Below are 18736 nucleotides of genomic sequence, written 5' to 3'. Positions count from 1 at the left end.
GCAATTTGTGGACTTTAAAATTAATATGCAAAATACTGAATATTATATTTATGAATATTTTATTAATAATAAACTAACAGAGACCTAACTAAAAAGTTACTAGCCATCCAGGTCCCAGGAACAAAAGAGAAAGAGGGAGGAGTTACAACCAAATATAAAACACAAGAACGTGACCATGCAAACATGGAGGCGCAGGAGAGCTTAAAGGGAATTTTGGGAAAACTAAGGGACTTATGGGGGATGAAGTCCAAGGTTCAAAATCTCCATTTATACAAATTTAACAAGAGAGACTTTAAGAAATTTTTTATCTCTCTCATGACTGCATATCCACAGAAATGGCAAATCAATGTATAAAAAAATTTAAAAACACACTATAAAAGGTTATGCAATACAATAGTAATTAAACAGAAAAACAAAATATACTGACTAAAGTGAAAATTAAAAATGCAATTCTAAGCGAATCAAACAGTAAATAATAGAAACAAAACAGAAAAATTAATAACCACGGGAAAAATAATAATATTGACATAACAGTTTCTGGGAGTACATCTAAGTACCTCTGAGTAATATATATATATATCTGAAAGGACTGATGAAATGACCTTGCAATTTTAAAAATTAGAAGCCAACTAATAAAGAAATTCACAATAAAGAGAAGATGAAACCTTAACAAATAGAATACAAATAGATAATTTAGAACTCAAAGAGATAAATAAAACTAAAAATAGAACTTTGTGGGAGCAAAGTACTGGGGGAAAAAACTGTTGGAAAAAATGAAATAAGCACACCATGAAATTAGCTAACAGCAATGTAAATAAAAAAAATACTTTGAAAATAACTACAAAAAATAACCATAAATGAATACCACAAAAGTTTAATGATTTAACTTGACCCCAAATAAGAAATATGATATCTCTCCTTATTCCTCCTAGCAGGTATAGAATACTACTTATAAGAACATATGCATGTATATGACATAAAACCTTTGTTATTTTGTCATTTCAATCTTTTCTGACTCTTTATGACCCCATATGGGATTTTCTCAGCAAAGATACTCCAGGGATTTGCTATTTCTTTCTCCAGTTCATTTAACAGATGAAGAACTGAGACAGACAGGGTCAAGTGGCTTACTCAGGATCATAGAGATAATAAGTCTCTGAAGCCAGATTTAAACTCAGGTCTTCCTGACTCAATGACCAGAGCTTGATCCACTAAGTCATACAGTCGCTCACCATATAAAACTTACACACATTATTATTATAATACATTATAAATAATAAAACTATGATGAAAAATTTACATGTACATATATATATTTATTTATTTTACTTAAACTTTACTTCATTATAATAGATGGATCTATGGGAGTCAGTAGGGGCAGAAATCCAATGGGATTCATTATAAGGACATTTAAACCAACCATTAGACTGACCCATTTTAAAATCACATATGAATACAGGATAACGAGTACCCAAGGATAGTTCACTGCACTTTTGGATAAACAACTCACTGGACCTCCTATCCATTACTCATATATTTCTACCTCAGGGATGAGTATAATAAATATAATTTTGCTTCTATCAGAGCCCTTTAAAGTTCTTAAAGCAAGTTATCAAAGTTCTCCCAAGTCTTTTCTTCTCCAGGTTTTAATCTCTCATTTTGTTCACCTGACTCTTGTGTAATATGTGATACATAGTTACTTTAAAGGGAAAGTTTCCTTAAAGATTTTCCCCCCATTAATTTATGAAAGAGTAGGAAGATACCTTCGAGGAATAAAGGGATAAAACAGCTAGTGTTCTTTCAAGTCAACAGTTTTGCACTATACTTAAGCTTGTCATATGTTTCAGTATCCAAGGATCCATGCTACTCCTTTAAACATTTACATTTCTGTAATTGTATATATAAAAAAAACAACCTCTCTACCCCCAAGTGCCAAATAAAAGAAAGGAGGAAAGAAAGAAAAGGAAGGAAGAAGAGAGGAATACATTAAGAAAAAAGAGAAAAATGAATGGAAAGAACTAAGGAAAGGAAAAAAGGAAGAAAGAAAAGAAAGAAAGAAAAGAAAGAAAGAAAGAAAGAAAGAAAGAAAGAAAGAAAGAAAGAAAGAAAGAAAGAAAAAAGAAAGAAAGATAGAAAAAAGAGGAAAAAAGAGAAGGAATGCTACATAACTATTTAAATACCTGACTGGCTTGACAGACTTCAAAGGATGCAATATATTTAACCTCAAAAATCAAGTCTTATATAAAAACAGAACACAGTCATAATTTCCATGGCAATATTGAACATAGCAATCATCCTCTGACACTGATACGCCCTCCAAATAGTTGATTGTACATGCAGGGCATAGAACGAGTAAATGTCCACTGATTAATATAATCACACATGTGAAAGTTCCATGGTACTTATTCAAACTGAAGCAGGGACATGGCTATGAATTTTAATCCCAGTGCTAAAGTATTTGAAAAATGGAAAATGTAAAGAGGTTTAGAATAATTTTTGCTTTTGATAAAATTAATAAAATCAAATCACTTCGCTTCTGATGTTTAAAAAAGTGTGTGTGTGTGGGCAGAAATTTTAGAAGCATAAAACAATTATATGTAATTTCTTTTCTTCCTTCCAATTCAGAAGAAACAGCAACTGAAAAACTGGTATTTTTTTTAACAGTTTGGCCATATAAATTTTCATATGGTTTAGTAGAGGCCGTAAGCAAAAGAATCACTCTTAAGTCCCATTTGTTATAAAGTGAAACCAGAATAGGTTATTTTCACCACTTTAGATCCGCATATTCAGATTCTGACTTGAAAATATTCCTATTGTCTTTAGGTCAATTATCCAAATCTATTAGAAATCAATTTATTAATTTGTGATTATAAGATATTCTCTTCCTTTAAACTGTCAGAATACTGTATTGAAAACAATGAAGAGGTAAATAGCTACCTATTCCATTTAAAGCTTTCATTTTTTCGTTAGCCAATGAAGAATGTCATAAGAATGCAAAATTCCTTCTTAGTTTCAAGTGCTTATACTACAATTCTTTAGGAAGACATTTCATTAACAGGTAGCTAAATGAATTACTTTGTTAGTTGGAATTCCTTCAGTTACTAAGTTTTCTATTGGTCATAGATCCAAGAGAATAAGTAAGCTAATGTTAGAAGAAATTCAAAATGGATAAGTAATTAAAACTAAGCACTGAAGCATTGAAACTCAATTAAATGATCCTTCTCAAATTGATTTAACTTGGAATTGACTCATGTAATCATTAATTCAACAAGTATTTCATGAAGTTCCATTACAAACACTTTTTCACAGGAAACAAAGATGGTCCCTGTTCACTAGTTTATACTGAGGCAGATGAGACATGTACATGAATAACTATAACTATAACTATATATATATATACATATACATGTATATATATACACACACATATATAATCATAAGATAAATGTAAAAACAAAATGAACAAAGGAGCCAAGGAGTTCAAAGAAAGAAAAGATTAGAGGAGAGAAATTGGGTCTTCCTATTTTGCCTAGGCTCATACGCAAGGTTCAATCCATTCCAATTGGCATAGAATTCTTGATTCACTCTGCTTTGGATTTGGGCCAATTTTGTCTTCTTTTAGACAAACTGGTGGCACTTTCTCCCTTCCTAGGGGACTCGCCATTTATATACTAAATCTAAAGCAACAATTTAATTGGTTCATCCCATTATAACTCAGTACTCTTAAGAACAAGAGATCTGCCAGCTTCAGCCTCCTGGGCAGAAGGGAGCACAGGCATTCAATATCAACCCCTCTAAAAAGATGATCTCTAAGAACTCTCCCTCATCTCTATTCCCAACCCTAGATCTACATATTATCATCCTCTCATAAATGAATTACTAGGGTCAAATTGAATTACTAGGGACAAATATAAAGTCTCACACTTAATTTTAAAAAATACTGTTTAGGTTGACTGCTCTCAAAGAAGAGAGACATGGCCAGCTAATGTGAAAGAGACCTTCGGGGTTTGTTGACTGAATACTCAGAGAGTAAAAAGCTAATTTAGTCTTGGGGTATATTTTAGAATTAAGCAAACGAGCTGATGTACACATCATACCCTGCCTTGGTTATACCACATCCAAAGATCTTTAATCAGCTTTGGGTGCTACATTTTAGAAGGGATTTTTATAGCTTGAAGCATGCATAAAAGAATGATGGGATGCCAAACCATAGTTTTTGAGGATTGATTGACGTAAAAGTATATTGGTGGTATAAATACCAGAAATGGGGAAGTCAAGAAAGAGGTAGGGTGGGGATGGAAAAGAAATACATTTATTTTAAAAGCATCTCTCTACATATCTTGATTTATAGAATATCATATTCCATGCCTTCCAGTCCTTCAGTGTGGTTGCAGCCAGGACCTGTGCAATCCTGACTGTGGATCACTGATATTTGAATTGTTTCTTTTTAGTAGTTTGTAGTACCTTTTCCTTTGCCTGGAAGTTCTTGAACTTGGCTATAATATTCCTGGCCTTTGTCAACTGGGGATCTAATGCAGAAGGTGATCTGTGGATTCTTTCAACCTCTACTATACCCTCTTGTTCAAGAATATCAGGGCAGTTTTTTTGGATAAATTTCTTGTAAAATGATGTCCAGGCTTTTTCTTTTGTCATGATTTTCTGTTAGTCCAATAATTCTTAAATTGTCTCTCATGGATCTATTTTCCAAGTCTGTTGTTTTATCAATGAGGTATTTTATATTATCCTAATTTTTTCATTCTTTTGATTTTATTTTATAGACTCTTGATGCCTTGTGACATCATTTGCTTTTAGTTCTTCAATTCTAATTTTTTTTAACCCTTGTACTTCGGTGTTTTGTCTCTTATGTGGAAGAGTGGTAAGGGTGGGCAATGGGGGTCAAGTGACTTGCCCAGGGTCACACAGCTGGGAAGTGTCTGAGGCCGGGTTTGAACCTAGGACCTCCTGACTCTAGGCCTGACTCTCACTCCACTGAGCTACCAAGCTGCCCTTCAATTCTAATTTTTAAAGACTGAATTTCATCTTGGGATTCTTGATCCTTCTTTTCCTTTTAATCCTTTTTTCTTTGTTGGTAATCTTTCACTTTTTTGCCTCATTTTCAAGCTGGTCAATTCTGGTATTAAAGACACTGTTTTCTTGTTTTAGTTCATGTGCCTCTGTTTCCAGATGACCTATTTTGCTTTTTAAGTTCTTTTACCAATTTTCTTTAGCTTCTTTTTTAATTGTTTTTTGAATTGTATTTTGAGTTCTTCAAAAGCCTGAGTCCAATTTGCTACAGTTCCTGCTTCACCCAAGCTTCCTGGGTGATACCAAAGTACTCAGTCGATGTTGCAGCCTTCACCCTAGGATCCCAGTCAGCCAGATTCTTACCATTGGTCTCAGTAGAATAGGTTGGAGAGGGGTGTTGGAGATTGAGCTTTCCTGCCTTCTGGAGGCTGCTTTTGCTATTGCTGGAGGCCAATATGCAGAGCTGAAAGTTCCCTGAGGTCAAAATTTCCACAGGTAGAGGCCCAAGATAGAGGAGTGGTGACTGAAGGCTGCTACCAGGCTGCCCTCCTGTCTGCCTCTCTCCTCCAGTTGCCTCCCTGCCAGCTATGGTCAGAGCTCTAAGCCTCGAGTAGCTGTGGTAGCAAAGCACTCCCTTCATGCTAGAGTCCTCAACCCAAGACCCCACTAACTGCTTGAATCTCAGTACAGTAGGTAGGAGAGGTGTCCTGAGATCTTCCTTCTTTCTTCTCCTTAAACCTGAGAACTCTACTGTCTCTGCATATCTTTTAAGTTGAATCAGGCAGGAGGGTCCCCTGGCTCTGTTCTGTTATTGTATTTGGTTTTGTGTTCCCCTCGAAGTGCTTTGTTTTTGATTGGTGTGGAAGTGTTTTTTCCAGAGGAATAAATTTTTTTCTGCTTCTAAGCTGCCATCTTGACTCCATCTTTCTGTCTGTCCATATACATATATATGTCTTATCTGCTTCTCAAGCAGAATTTAAATAGCAATAATTTGAGTTTAGATACATTGATTTTTTAGGCCCCACTGGAACAGGTGATGATATAGAAATGGAAATTTGTAAGAGATTTTTCAAGCCATGGTTTTTACCTTCACAAATCCTAAGGGTTGACATATGGAAGAAGGATTAGATTTATTGTTTGGTCCCAGTTGGCAGAACTATGACTAACTAATGGGAATCCCAGGGACATAGAATTTTTTGCCACAGTATAAAGAATTTATTAACAATGTCCCAATATGAAATGCTTTATTTTAACTAGTGGATTTTTTTTGGCACTAGTAGTATTTAAGTGGAGGCTCAAGGATTTTGTAAGATATTCATATTTCATGTAGGGGTTTACTAAGATGATTTCCAAAAATCCTTCCAATTCAAAAATATGATTCTTTGATGCAAAGGCTTTTGATTGGGGTACTCATGATGCACTTTATGGAGGAGGCAGAAATGTGAGTTATACCTTGAAGATCTCATTTGAACAGATGGCAATTGCAAATGAAAAAACATGCTTTTTATACAAGGAAAGTATTAGTGTATATAAGATATCACAAAAAAATTCACTAAATGTTTATCCCACATACAAAATATGATCTTTTGGGTCAAGTAAACCTGCGTTCAAGTTCAGTTCTGGTTTCAATTTCAAGGCCCAATTTTCCTTAAGCATATTAGTGTATATAAGATATCACAAAAACATTTATTAAATGTCTATCACACCTAGAAAATATTATCTTTTGGATCAAGTAAACTTGGGTTCAAGTTCAGTTCTGGTTTCAATTCTAATACCAGCTGTATGACCCTAGGCAAGCCACTTAACCTCTGAGTTCTACAGATAGGAAAATAGAATATACAAAAATTCTTTATTAAAAGTGTATCACATGAAGATAGCTACCTGTGGATTCAAAATAACCTAGGCTTATGTTTTATATCTGCCATATAACTCTCTCTGTGATTCTAAACAACTCACTTCATTTTCAAATACCCCTGGAACTATCTAAGAATATAAGGTGCCAAGGTGTCCATCTGCAATGAAAGAGGAAGGACTTAAGTGGAGCTCCCTATATTAATAAAATGGCAGAAAAGAAGGAAGAAAGGAACTGTTGTATACTTTTTAGGTATGATAGGTAATGAAGAAGATAAAAAAATCAGGTAGAACACAATTCTTACTTTTAAGAAATCAGTAGAGAAGGTTAGAAAGGTTGATGAAGCTAAGCCAAAGCATTTGAATGTCAAGCTAAAAAGTTTGGATTTTATTCTGGAGGCAACAAATAACCATTTGGAAACTCTGAGAAGGGAAACAAAATGACAAATTGGCCCTGTAAAAAGTTAATTTGGTAGCTGTATTTCAGACAGATTGGAATGTCAAGAGGTAAGATATGTGTGGAAGACCCATTAAAGTGATATTGGAATGCTGTATACATAAGTTAATAAGGGCTTGGATCAGTGTAGAGCAAAGAGAAATGAAAGAAAAAAATAGATTAGCGTCAAAGAGATTTTGAACGTATTAACAAAAGTTTGTGATTAACTAGAAGGGAATGGGGCAAGGGAGCTGGGAGGGTCAAGAATGAACATGAAGTTTCCAGTCTTCAAAACTGAGAGCTCCTCAAGGTGGAGGGGGAATGGAAAAGAAGATGAGTTTATTTTAAAATCACTTTTACATATAACATGTCTGCTTCTCTAAACACCTATCATCTGAGTTTAGATATATTTATTTTTTAATCCCTGTTAGAATGGGTGATTATATAGCAACAGAAATAGAGAGAGTACTTGGAGCTCAAATTATAGATGAAGGAGATGTCTATATACATAGACATAATGGTCAAAACTAGGACAGTGAATGAGATCACCAAGGGAAAGAATATGAGGATATAAGAGGAAAGGCTTGAAGAAGATGATTTGGGGAATTTGGAGGAAGAAGGAAAAGACAAAAGGCCAAAAAAGTAATAGCTAGAGATGTGGAAGGAAAACTGAGATTGTGAAACTCAGTAACCAAGGGAGAAAAAAGAGTCATATAGGAAAACATAGTCAACAATGTCAAAAAACAAAGGTACAATAGCAATTAGGAAATCACCGGTGAAATAATGCTTTTAGTATAGGAATAGGGGTAGAAAACTATATTGCAAAGAATTATGGAGTGAGTGATGAGGAAATGGAAGAGAAGTAGTGAGAGATGTACTTTTGAAGAGTTTGGGAGAGAGAAATAAACATTAGGACTTGGATCAGTGATGGGCAAACTGCGAACCCCTGAAATGTTCTATCTGGCCCCATGACATTATTCCTAATCTGACAAATACAATGATTAGGATTTAGGATACAATACAATGAAACTTAGAAAGAGTTGCCTTAGAAACAGACTGACAGATGAGCATTTCCTTTCCTTTGGGCCCCTCTTTAAAAAGTTTGCCCATCACTGGTGTAGAGGAAAGAGAAAGGAAAGGAAAAAGAAATTTAACTAATAACTCCAGAAAGCCTCAATAGCTCAGGATGGAGAAAATAAAGTTTAAAAAATTGAGTTTGATAAAGGTATTATTTAAGTAGAATAGTAGAGCAAAAGTCTCTAGATTAATATAAAGAATGTTAATAAAAAGATGATCATTGGTCCAACATGGATATAGAGGTAACCAGTTAAATGACTGACTTTCAGAATGGGGGAAGAACTATAATCAAAAGTAAAGATGAGGACAAAAAAGTTCAGTAAGAATAGAGAACTTGTATTAGTGAAATATAAAGCAATGGTAATCAAAGACGGATTTCTCTAAGTTCAGATAAAGCAGTTCCAAATAATGATGAATTCCAAGGTATATTCATAACAATGGATAGACAAACTAGAGAAGTGGTATAAATCAATAGAAATGAGAAAATCAAAGAACTATTTTTACTAGTGGTAAATGGGTGACCATTGTGAATGCTGATTTTTAAAATATTACATTTTGTTCATTTATTTTAGAATATTTTTCCATGGTTACATGATTCATGATCTCTCCCTCCCTTCTCCCAGAGCTGACAAGCAATTCAACTGGTTTATACATGTCTTATTACTCAAAACCTATTTGCATATTATTCATATTTGTAATAGAGTAATCTTTTAAAAACCATAACCCCAAATCAATACCCATATAACCAAGCGATAAATCATATCATTCCCCAGCTGACAAATGGTCAAGGGATATGAATAGGCAATTTTCAGATGAAGAAATCAAAACTATCAACAAACACATGAAAAAGTGTTCTAAATCTCTTATAATTAGAGAAATGCAAATCAAAACAACTCTGAGATACCACCTTACACCTAGCATATTGACCAATATGGCAGTAAAAGAAAATAATAAATGTTGGAGGGGATGGGGCAATATTAGGACACTAATGCATTGCTGGTCAAGTTGTGAATTGATCTAACCATTCTGGAAGGCAATTTGGAATTATGCCCAAAAGGGCTTTAAAAGATTTCATGTCCTTTGATTCAGCTATACCACTACTGCTTTTGTACCCCAAAGAGATAAAAAAGTTTGTACAAAAATATTTATAGCTGTGCTTTTTGTGGTAGCAAAAAATTAGAAAACGGTGGAGTGTCCCTTGATTGGGGAATGGCTGAACAAATTGTAGTATATGATGGTGATGGAATACTATTGTGCTGTAAGGAATAATGAACTGCTTGATTTCTATATGAACTGGAAAGACCTCCATGAACTTATGTGAAGTGAAATGAGCAGAACTATGAGAACATTGTACACAGTAACTAAAACTTTATAGAACGGTCAAATGTAATAGACTCTGCTACTTATAGCAATGCAATAATCAAGAACAATCCCATGGGACTTATGGAAAAGGACAGTGATTTTTTGAGAATAATGGTAAGGAATAGCATGGAAAGGAAAATTATAAACCAGATGTTGAAGTCACTAAGGAATGGAAAGACTACTCAGGGACAGGGAAATGATGAGCAGGAGACAATGGCTATGAAGAATATAGGGAGGTAAGGGAAGATTTTGGTGAAGAATTGAAAAGTGAAGAATGGAGAACAAAGAAAACAATATTAATGACCACATCAGTAGAAATGGAAAGAATAACAAGAGAATCAACAAATATAAAATGAATGCTATGAAATTACAATGACCAATTTTGATTCTAAAAAAAATCTTTAAAGAAGTTGAGTGGACATGTGAAATGTACATGTATGTGAAATACACAATATGGCATTTATTTATTAAATCTCTTAATTTAATTTTTACAAGTTAACTATAATAACAAGTTTCCACAAAATTTTATGGTTATAGGATTCAAATTGTCTCCCTCACTCCTTCCCTCCCCCTCCCACAGTTGACAAGCAATTCAATCTGAGTTATACATGTATTATTATGCAAAACAAATTTCCATATTGTTCACTTTTGTGACTAATCTTATGAAGCCAAAAACCCACAACACATACCCGAATAAACAAGTGAAAAATTGGATGCTTCATCTACATTCCTACTCTAACAGTTCTTCCCCTGGAAGTGGATAGCATTCTTTGTTCCTCAGGATCATTGCATTGCTGAGAATACTAAGTCTATCATAGTTGATCATTCCATAATCAGCAATCTGTTGCCATGTACAATGTTTTCCTGGTTCTGCTTGCTTCACTCTGTATCAGTTCATCTATCACCATCATAAACCACAATTTGTTCAGCCATTCCCTAATTGATGTACATCCCTTTAGTTTCCGTTTCTTTGTAAGTAACTTGTCCATGTCATGTCAAAAGTGGGGTTGAGGGGGCAGCTGGGTAGCTCAGTGGATAGAGAGCCAGGCCTAGAGACAGGAGGTCCTAGGTTCAAACCCGGCCTCAGCCACTTCCCAGCTGTGTGACCCTGGGCAAGTCACTTGACCCCCATTGCCCACCCTTACCAATCTTCCACCTACGAGACAATACACCGAAGTACAAGGGTTAAAAAAAAACTGTGTGAGTGGGCAAGAGAGGAAGATGGAAATATATATATATAATAACATATAATATATATATATATATATATATATAAGAGTATGTCTCTAAGGAAAACAGCACTTACTTATACATGAAGTTGTATGAAAATGAACCTTGTTTTTTTCTGTAGTTGTGCAAATAATAACTTTATATCTAAAAGGTGTTATTGACTAGGTGAGTGGAATATTGTATTTATAAAAGAAGATAGCTATTTTGGCAAAGCCAATACATACTTAATGAGTCAATTAAATTTTCATATGCTTATTCATCATCTGAAATTAGTTCTGAGACTGTGAGAAAGTTCAATAAGAAAACTGTCAAGAATTGGTCTTTTTTATTATCACTTTTATATATGAAACAGACATACTAAGAAACTCTACTAAAACATGCATCTTGGAGGAAATTATCTTCACAAATCATTAAAAATACCACATTATAAAAACTAAAGTATTAATTTGACAACAAATTGACCTATGTCTGGTATGCACTCGTTATCCCCCATTCTTTACAGAAAATGGAGCAAACACAATGCAACATTAGTGGTGAGGGGCTGAATACAGGCATGTCAGGTTTCATGTATGCTTTCATTTTCTTGTCACTGACTACCTTCAAGATAATACACCATTGGCACTGTGTTGGTGGATGGCAGGAAACACCCCGACACATCCGTCAAACTGTCAAAGGGAGAATACTACCTGAAGAGCAGTAAGAAAACAGCCTGTCAAAGTGGCAGCTAAAATATGACGTTCTGGTTTAATAGAGCTCTATTTATTGTGTGTTTGGTGACCTCCTCAAAAAGATGCCGATTATGCATAAATACAGTTTACACTCTAGAGTAACAGGCAGCAAGTTTGGAAACTCTTTTGACCTCCTTTCAAATTTATTGGAGAACACAGTCCTCTTCTTGGATGCCTTCTCTTGCATTCTTCACTGAATGGGAGGACAAAAATGATGTCAATAGATTTCCAAAGTTCATATCGTTGGCTAGGACTAAAATGCCTTTGTTCTAAAGAGCATTGTAGAAACACTGAGAGAAATGTCAATCTGACCTAGTATTCATTAAAGCAACATCTTCATCTCTCTCCATCCCTGAAATTACAAACATGTGGCAGAGAAGGGGAAGAGGGAGGGTGAGGGAAAGACAGACAGACAGGTGAGACAGAGAGACAGAGACAGACAGACAAAAAGAATGTCAAACACTAAAAAGCACACTGGAACTTGTGGAGAATGGTAAATGGTAAACATGCAGGGGTAACCTCTGTACGCAGCACAGAAAAGAAAAAGCTTCTTTGTCATTTTTCAAATCTCACACATTGTTCACAGGCAAGTGTTCTAAAACTCTCTAAACAGAGGTAAATGACATTTGTTTATGTTAATTTAGGACACAAAATTCCTTAGTGTGATTCAAAAGTAAACAGTCATTTACTGAAATAGTAAGTGAAATCAAACAAATATTTTAACATTAATCATACTATATTTTATTTTGGTTTAATAACACAAATATTTATTTTAAAAATATCTAACAACCTAAGGGCAATAGGGAAAATCAGCTTATCATACTAAAAATAACTGAAGACCAAGAGAAGCAAGGATAGTAGATAATTAGAAAACCAGAACTATGAAGAAAGATGAAATACAGTTGGTTCCATCCAGGGAGGATAAGGCTGAGAGATGATTTTCATAATATTCTCAAAATATAAGAAGATGTCAAGGATGGTTATTGTTATTCTTTGTCTAGAGAGGAAGTGAGCTTGCATTTCAAGGTGACTGGGTTCCAACTTTACTAGGGATTATATATAATTCTCAGAAACTGCAAAGCCAAGGCTGGAAAGATGAACCATGCCTCTCTTACCACATAAAACCATGCACATACATACAAACACCCTTTTTTAAAAAGAACTAAAAAAACTGGGAAAATGTGAAACATCTTTTTGTTGTTGCTGAATCAGCCTTCCACCCTACCTAGGTGAATAAACTCCTCCTAATGTCATCTTACCTTTATCTCCCATTCCTAAGCAGTTGGCAAGATCTGTTAATTTTGCCTCCATAAATTCCTTGCTTGCATGTATCTTTTTCTTTATACTGTGCCACTAACCTTGATTCAGGTCTTATTACTTTCACCTGCACTGCTTCAATAGCTCATTGACTGACTTCCCTCACTCCACTCTCTCCTTTCTCCAATATATCCTTCACACAAAATCACAAGTCCTTTGTGCTCATATAATCAAGAATAATCACTGGTTAATTAGTAATGACAACAACAACTAAGGCATTGCAAGAGTAGTGCTATAATACATTTATGCTTTTGAATAAATATATGCTACTATCAGTGTCCACTTGTCACCTAGCTCTTTTAGGTGAATACAGAGGTCAGGAATATGTTCAAAGATTTAAAGTTTAGACATCAGGAGGAGGAAAACCACTAATAAGGAAATCTGAGTATTCTGTTCTCATAAAAATAAAAGTATCTGATGGAGGACAATGTACATCTTATTCTTAAATTTGAAAACTTTTTGGAGTTGTATTTCTTTAATACACATAATGATAATGACTGATGATCTGAATTATAATGATCTTAATTTTCTTTTCTTTAATACATTGCATAGTTTTAAGATTGAGTTCTGGCAATATGAAATCCAAGTGGCAACATATGAACACCATATCGCATTCTCTCCGTAATTAAAAAAACATATATCAGAATTATTGTTTTCTCTGATTTTTCTTCCATCACAACAGTCCTCAAGACATTTTCTCTTCAATTTTTCATTTCCCCCCATAAATTTTAATATTTATGTCCCTCCTCTATATTTAGTTATAGTACTGATAGCATCAGTAAACAGAACATGTCCAAATCTGTAAACCTGGACTATACCTTATTTCTTGGGCCATCTTTGATCATTTGAGGTCTGTTGAAAAGTATATTGATTGGACAGAGAAAGCAAATAATGAGAGTTTCCTAGGGCTGGTCTAGGAGGAAAGGTGGAATGTAAGCAATTGTAGAATGGTGGTTAGCACATGCTGGACTAGAGACTGTGGGTCCAGACTAGAAGAGTAGGCAAGTGAAACAGAAAGAGGATATTGAAAAGATTAGTATATTGAAATAAAGAGGAGAGCTAATTAAGAAAGAGTGACTGGGTGGGAAAAGTGACCAACGGAAATTACAGAGTCTGAGATTATGTGAAAATGGAACAATTTTGAACAATGATTAAGTCTAAGCTATGGATGTGCTGGTGAATGAAGTAGAATGAAGATAAATGTCACTCAATGAAATCAAAGCAACAAATATTTATTGAGTGATTTCTATATGTCAAGCACTGTGCTAAATTCTAGGGTTATAAAGAAAGATAAAAACAATCCATGCCTTCAAAGTGCTCATAGTATAATGAGGAAGACAATATGTAAATAATTATGTATGAAGAAGATATACAGTGGTAGAAGGAGTTATTTTTGAGCTGAGACCAGGAAGCCAGGAGGTAAAGATGAGAAGAGACAGACTTTTCAGCATGGGACATAGTCAATGAAAATGTATAATTTGGGAAAGGGGGAGTCTTGTGCTAGAAAAGTTGTACAATTCTGAATGCAGAGTGTCAGGACACTTATACAGGATGGAGCTTAAAAACTCTTAAGAAGACTATGGGGAAATATATAATCTGAGGAAGTGAAAGAACAAAAAAACATTCATATATTCAACAAAATATTTATCTTTGGCAGCACTTTTGTATATGAGCAAAAGTCTCAGAACAAAGTAAATTTGCATCAGTTATGGAATGCCTAAATAAACTGTGTTACATGAATACTATGTATTATTGTCACATCATAAGAAACCATAAATAGGTTGTATTCAGAGAAACATACAAAGCATTCTATAAACTGATGAAGAATAAAACAAGCAGAACCAGGAAAACAATATATACATTAGTGAATCAACTAATAAACATTTACCAAATTCCTATTATGTACCAGAGGGCAGCTAGATGGTACAACAGGTAGAGTACCATGCCTGGAGTCAAGAAGATCTGAGTTCAAATTTAGCCCCAGACATTTACTAGCTGTGTGACCAAGTGGAAGTCACTTAACCCTGCCTCAGTTTTCTCAACTGTAAAGTGAGCTGGAGAAGGAAATGGCAAACCACCCCAATATCTTTGCCAAGAAAACCCAAAATATAGTCATAGTGTCAGATGCGACTGAAACGACTTAAAAACAAATTATGCATCAGGGGCACTGTGCTAAGCCCTGGGGATACAAAAAGAAACAAAAGGCAGTCACTGCCTCAAAAGAGCTTATATTCTAATGATTAAAAAAATGTAAAAAGAACAAAAAATTTAAAGTTTGACAACTTAATTATAATGACCAAGGAATCATGACCAAGAGAAAAGTCGAGTTATTGTAACTTCATACACTTTATGAATAGATGAAGGAGGGGCTTTGGGTATAGAATTTTGAATATATTGTCATACAGGTGAAGTATTGGTTACTTTTATTTAATTATTTTCTTCTCAAAATTCTGTTAAAAGAGATAGAATGCTGTGTAAGGATGGGTTGAAGGATATAGTCAGAGTTAAAAGTAGTATAAAAACAAAAACATATAAAATATTTTTTAAATAAAAAATCACAGGACAAAGGTCAGTAGCCAATTTCTTAATGTTTTTTTTGTTTTTTCAGGAAGGTCAAGGGTACCATAGAAATGAGTGGAGTTTAAAAAGCAACTAGACTATAGGTATTATAAGCAGATATCATGGACTTAAAAGAGAGAGAGAGACAATTATAAAGTGATGATGGAAGTCATCTAGAACAAATATTGAAGAATAAACAATATACTAAATATAGCTCTCTTGTACTAATAGCTCTATGTTCTGAAATAAGTGCAAGGAACTTACTCTTTTCATCACCTAAATTATAGTTCACTTTTCTGTAACCTCTATACACCAAATTGTATTGTGCTGTCAAGCCTTGTCATTTCTTCCTAGAAAGATCTTTCCCAAATCTATCCCTCCTTCTCTATTACCATTCGCAAAGCTTAACCTCTCAAGACCACCTCTCTGCTTCAAGTTTTACCTATTCTTCATCCTAAATTTGAACCAAATAAATCTATCTACATATTGATCTACTCATTTTACACTTTTAAAATAGTATCTCCACTGTCCAGAAGCTTCAAGACTCTTAGCATCAATTCTCACATAAGAAACTGTTTTGATTTCTCGTTTACCCTTTCCAAATGTTTGTAATTCCACTGGGATAAATTTTGCCATTGATTGTTTGGCCCTTCCAAGACTTTGCATGAAAGAAATTTGCCCTTTTTACTTAGAAAACATATACTCTATTTCACATTGTATCTCTCTGGGACCTATTAATTGGTCTCTCAAAAACAAACTTCGTTTTGATCAACAAAGGTTTGCTGAAGTTGACAACATTAGACAATATCTTTTTTATTACTACAAATGTTTGTTTTATTGACAAATACCTTCAAAAAGTGAAATTATCTTGTAGTGGTAATGGACCAGGAAGGTGTCAGAGGATCTGATTTCTAATTTGAGCTTAAAAATCAGTGTGAATTTAAGTTGTTTAAATTCTTTGAGCCCTGTTTCCTTATCTTTAGAATAGGAATAATATTTACCCCGCTTAAACCACAAGAATACCATGATGATCAAAGGAGAGAACCTTTAAAATGCTCTTAAAACTACAAAATATTATGTAAATATGAAAGAGTAATATGAATTCTTAAAACAGAAATTATATCCCTCTCTATCTCCTTATCCTCAAATAATATAATCAAGCAGTTTAAACAGTAAAGTAGATAAATAGGAATGTCTGCTAAAATGTTTCAGAATTGTTAATATCCTTGTTCCTAACTCCTCCTCCCATCCTACCATAAATTGTTCCTTTGTCAATATATTTGAAAATCCTTTTGACTTTTCATCACAATGCATCAATTGTTTAGGGTTGATTATTTAACCAGTAACTTTAAGTAATCTAAAGTGCTATGAACTATAGGGGTTGTTGTTTACTATGAAAGCCACCACTTTGGGTAATTTTATAGAAAAAGTATTGAACTATACCTGCAAGCAAGCTGGAGCTCTGCCCTGGGGTTTATTGACATCCACAGCAACTAACTGCCATCCACCAGCAGCATCTTCATGAAACATCTTTAAGGGAAAAATAAGACAGGGAGAAATGGGAATACAATTGTATTAATATGTAAATATGCACAGCAAAAATGTATCATTCTATATATGTATAGTTTAATGCAAGGTAAATATTTATTATGATGTTGTTTAACATTTACACCTTCCAGCATTATGATTTTAAATTAATGTGGAAACATATTTTAACTCTCACATAAAAAGCTCATTATTTTATGTACCAACAATACAGATGTTAGAGAATGAAAAATAAATCAAATTGAACATTTCAATGTAGTCCATATGGGACACATGTAGTATGATGCCAGTGCAATTTAGATGTCAGAAATTTTCTAAAAGAATCTTCCTTCTTGAGATAAATGCTAGAATAAGTATAAGAGGGAGATATATGATTAGGTATAGAGCCTAATGACACTGCAACCATAAGAATAAGGAGAGATTATTTTAAATAGGTCAAAACTAGGCTGTTGAGCTGAAATTTCATGATTTTCCAGAAACAAATGATTACCTTTGATTAATCTCCCCTGTGAAATAGATACTGAATGATTTTCCACTTACAGATTTTTCCACCAACACTTTCTCCTCTCAGTCCTTTCACGAAATAAGAATTCTCCTTTTACTAACCAAAAGTATTATAGTAACACAAATAAGACACTGTATCATCTCTATTATAGAATACTATTTTAAAAAGTAAATGTTTTCTGCCTCATACACTTACATCCTTTTGATAGGCTGACTTTTCATTCACTAATGGAATAATAAAAGAAACATGAGAAGGTTTGAGATTCCAGTAACTATCATGTCCCATAAAACAGGGAAATTTTCTAATAGCAGATCATTCAATACTTTGTCTCTATAAAAAGCCAAGTGGTTGTTACAGAAGTTGTAAAGTATGAATTATACAATTTGGATATGATCTAGGTCTCCAACGAATGGCTCTTTGTGTGTGTGTGTGTGTGTGTGTGTGTGTGTGTGCGCTAAGAAAAAAGTGATTATTTACAACATATTATTTACAACAAAACTCTGTCCAACCATAGGATCCATAATTTTTGTGGGGTAGGAAAAGAGTCAATTTCCAAGTTATAGTCTGGGAAAGAAGCATAGATAACTTCCATAACTCTGAGTCTTACACTGAGAACATATAAGCTGACTAAAAATCTCTTTCTTTAAAGTCATTGACAAAACTCAATTTTCCTTCCTAAGGACAAAAGGCCAAATCAATCCTGTCAGTCATGAGCAAAAAAACCCTCTGTTGATATATCCTGTGTTCCCTTATCATGGCACCAAGATCCCTGGGGCACATATTTTCTTTGATCAGCGGCAGACTAATTTTCTCTGTTAAATTAATTTTTCCATTGGACAAAAATCAAATAAATCAATTTAATCATCAGTAAAAGTATGCTGCCAAGGTCACTTCTTTGCTTGAAATGAAGGGAAGGACATGCAAATGTGTTCAGTTTTCTGTCTAGTCTTTTGAATCAAGTGAAGTTTTGATCATTTCAGGCAGAAATGACTGAATGCAGTCTTTCTAAGGCTATCTCGGCAGAGTTTCTGTAATAACTATTTGCAAAGTAGACCTTGGGCATATATGGAGATTCTCTTAGCTATAAGGCGTTTTCTTAAA

At 34.1% G+C, this 18736-nt stretch overlaps 1 protein-coding gene across 2 annotated transcripts in view; it reads right to left on the bottom strand.

Annotated features, from left to right (window-relative positions):
• The window catches only part of NALCN (sodium leak channel, non-selective), a 483341-nt gene that overhangs the window by 263166 nt on the left and 201439 nt on the right, over positions 1-18736 (bottom strand). Inside the window, exon 9 of one of the 2 annotated variants that reach the window (XM_044667195.1) lies at positions 17029-17115. The exons of the other annotated variant lie outside the window; for it this stretch is intronic. Coding sequence (XP_044523130.1) covers positions 17029-17115 — 87 coding nt within the window. The remainder of the gene's footprint in view (positions 1-17028; positions 17116-18736) is intronic. 2 annotated transcript variants of the gene reach the window in all.

Source organism: Gracilinanus agilis, chromosome 3, assembly GCF_016433145.1.
Source record: "Gracilinanus agilis isolate LMUSP501 chromosome 3, AgileGrace, whole genome shotgun sequence".
Classification (NCBI taxonomy): domain Eukaryota; kingdom Metazoa; phylum Chordata; class Mammalia; order Didelphimorphia; family Didelphidae; genus Gracilinanus; species Gracilinanus agilis.
This window is presented reverse-complemented; position numbering and strand designations above follow the sequence as displayed.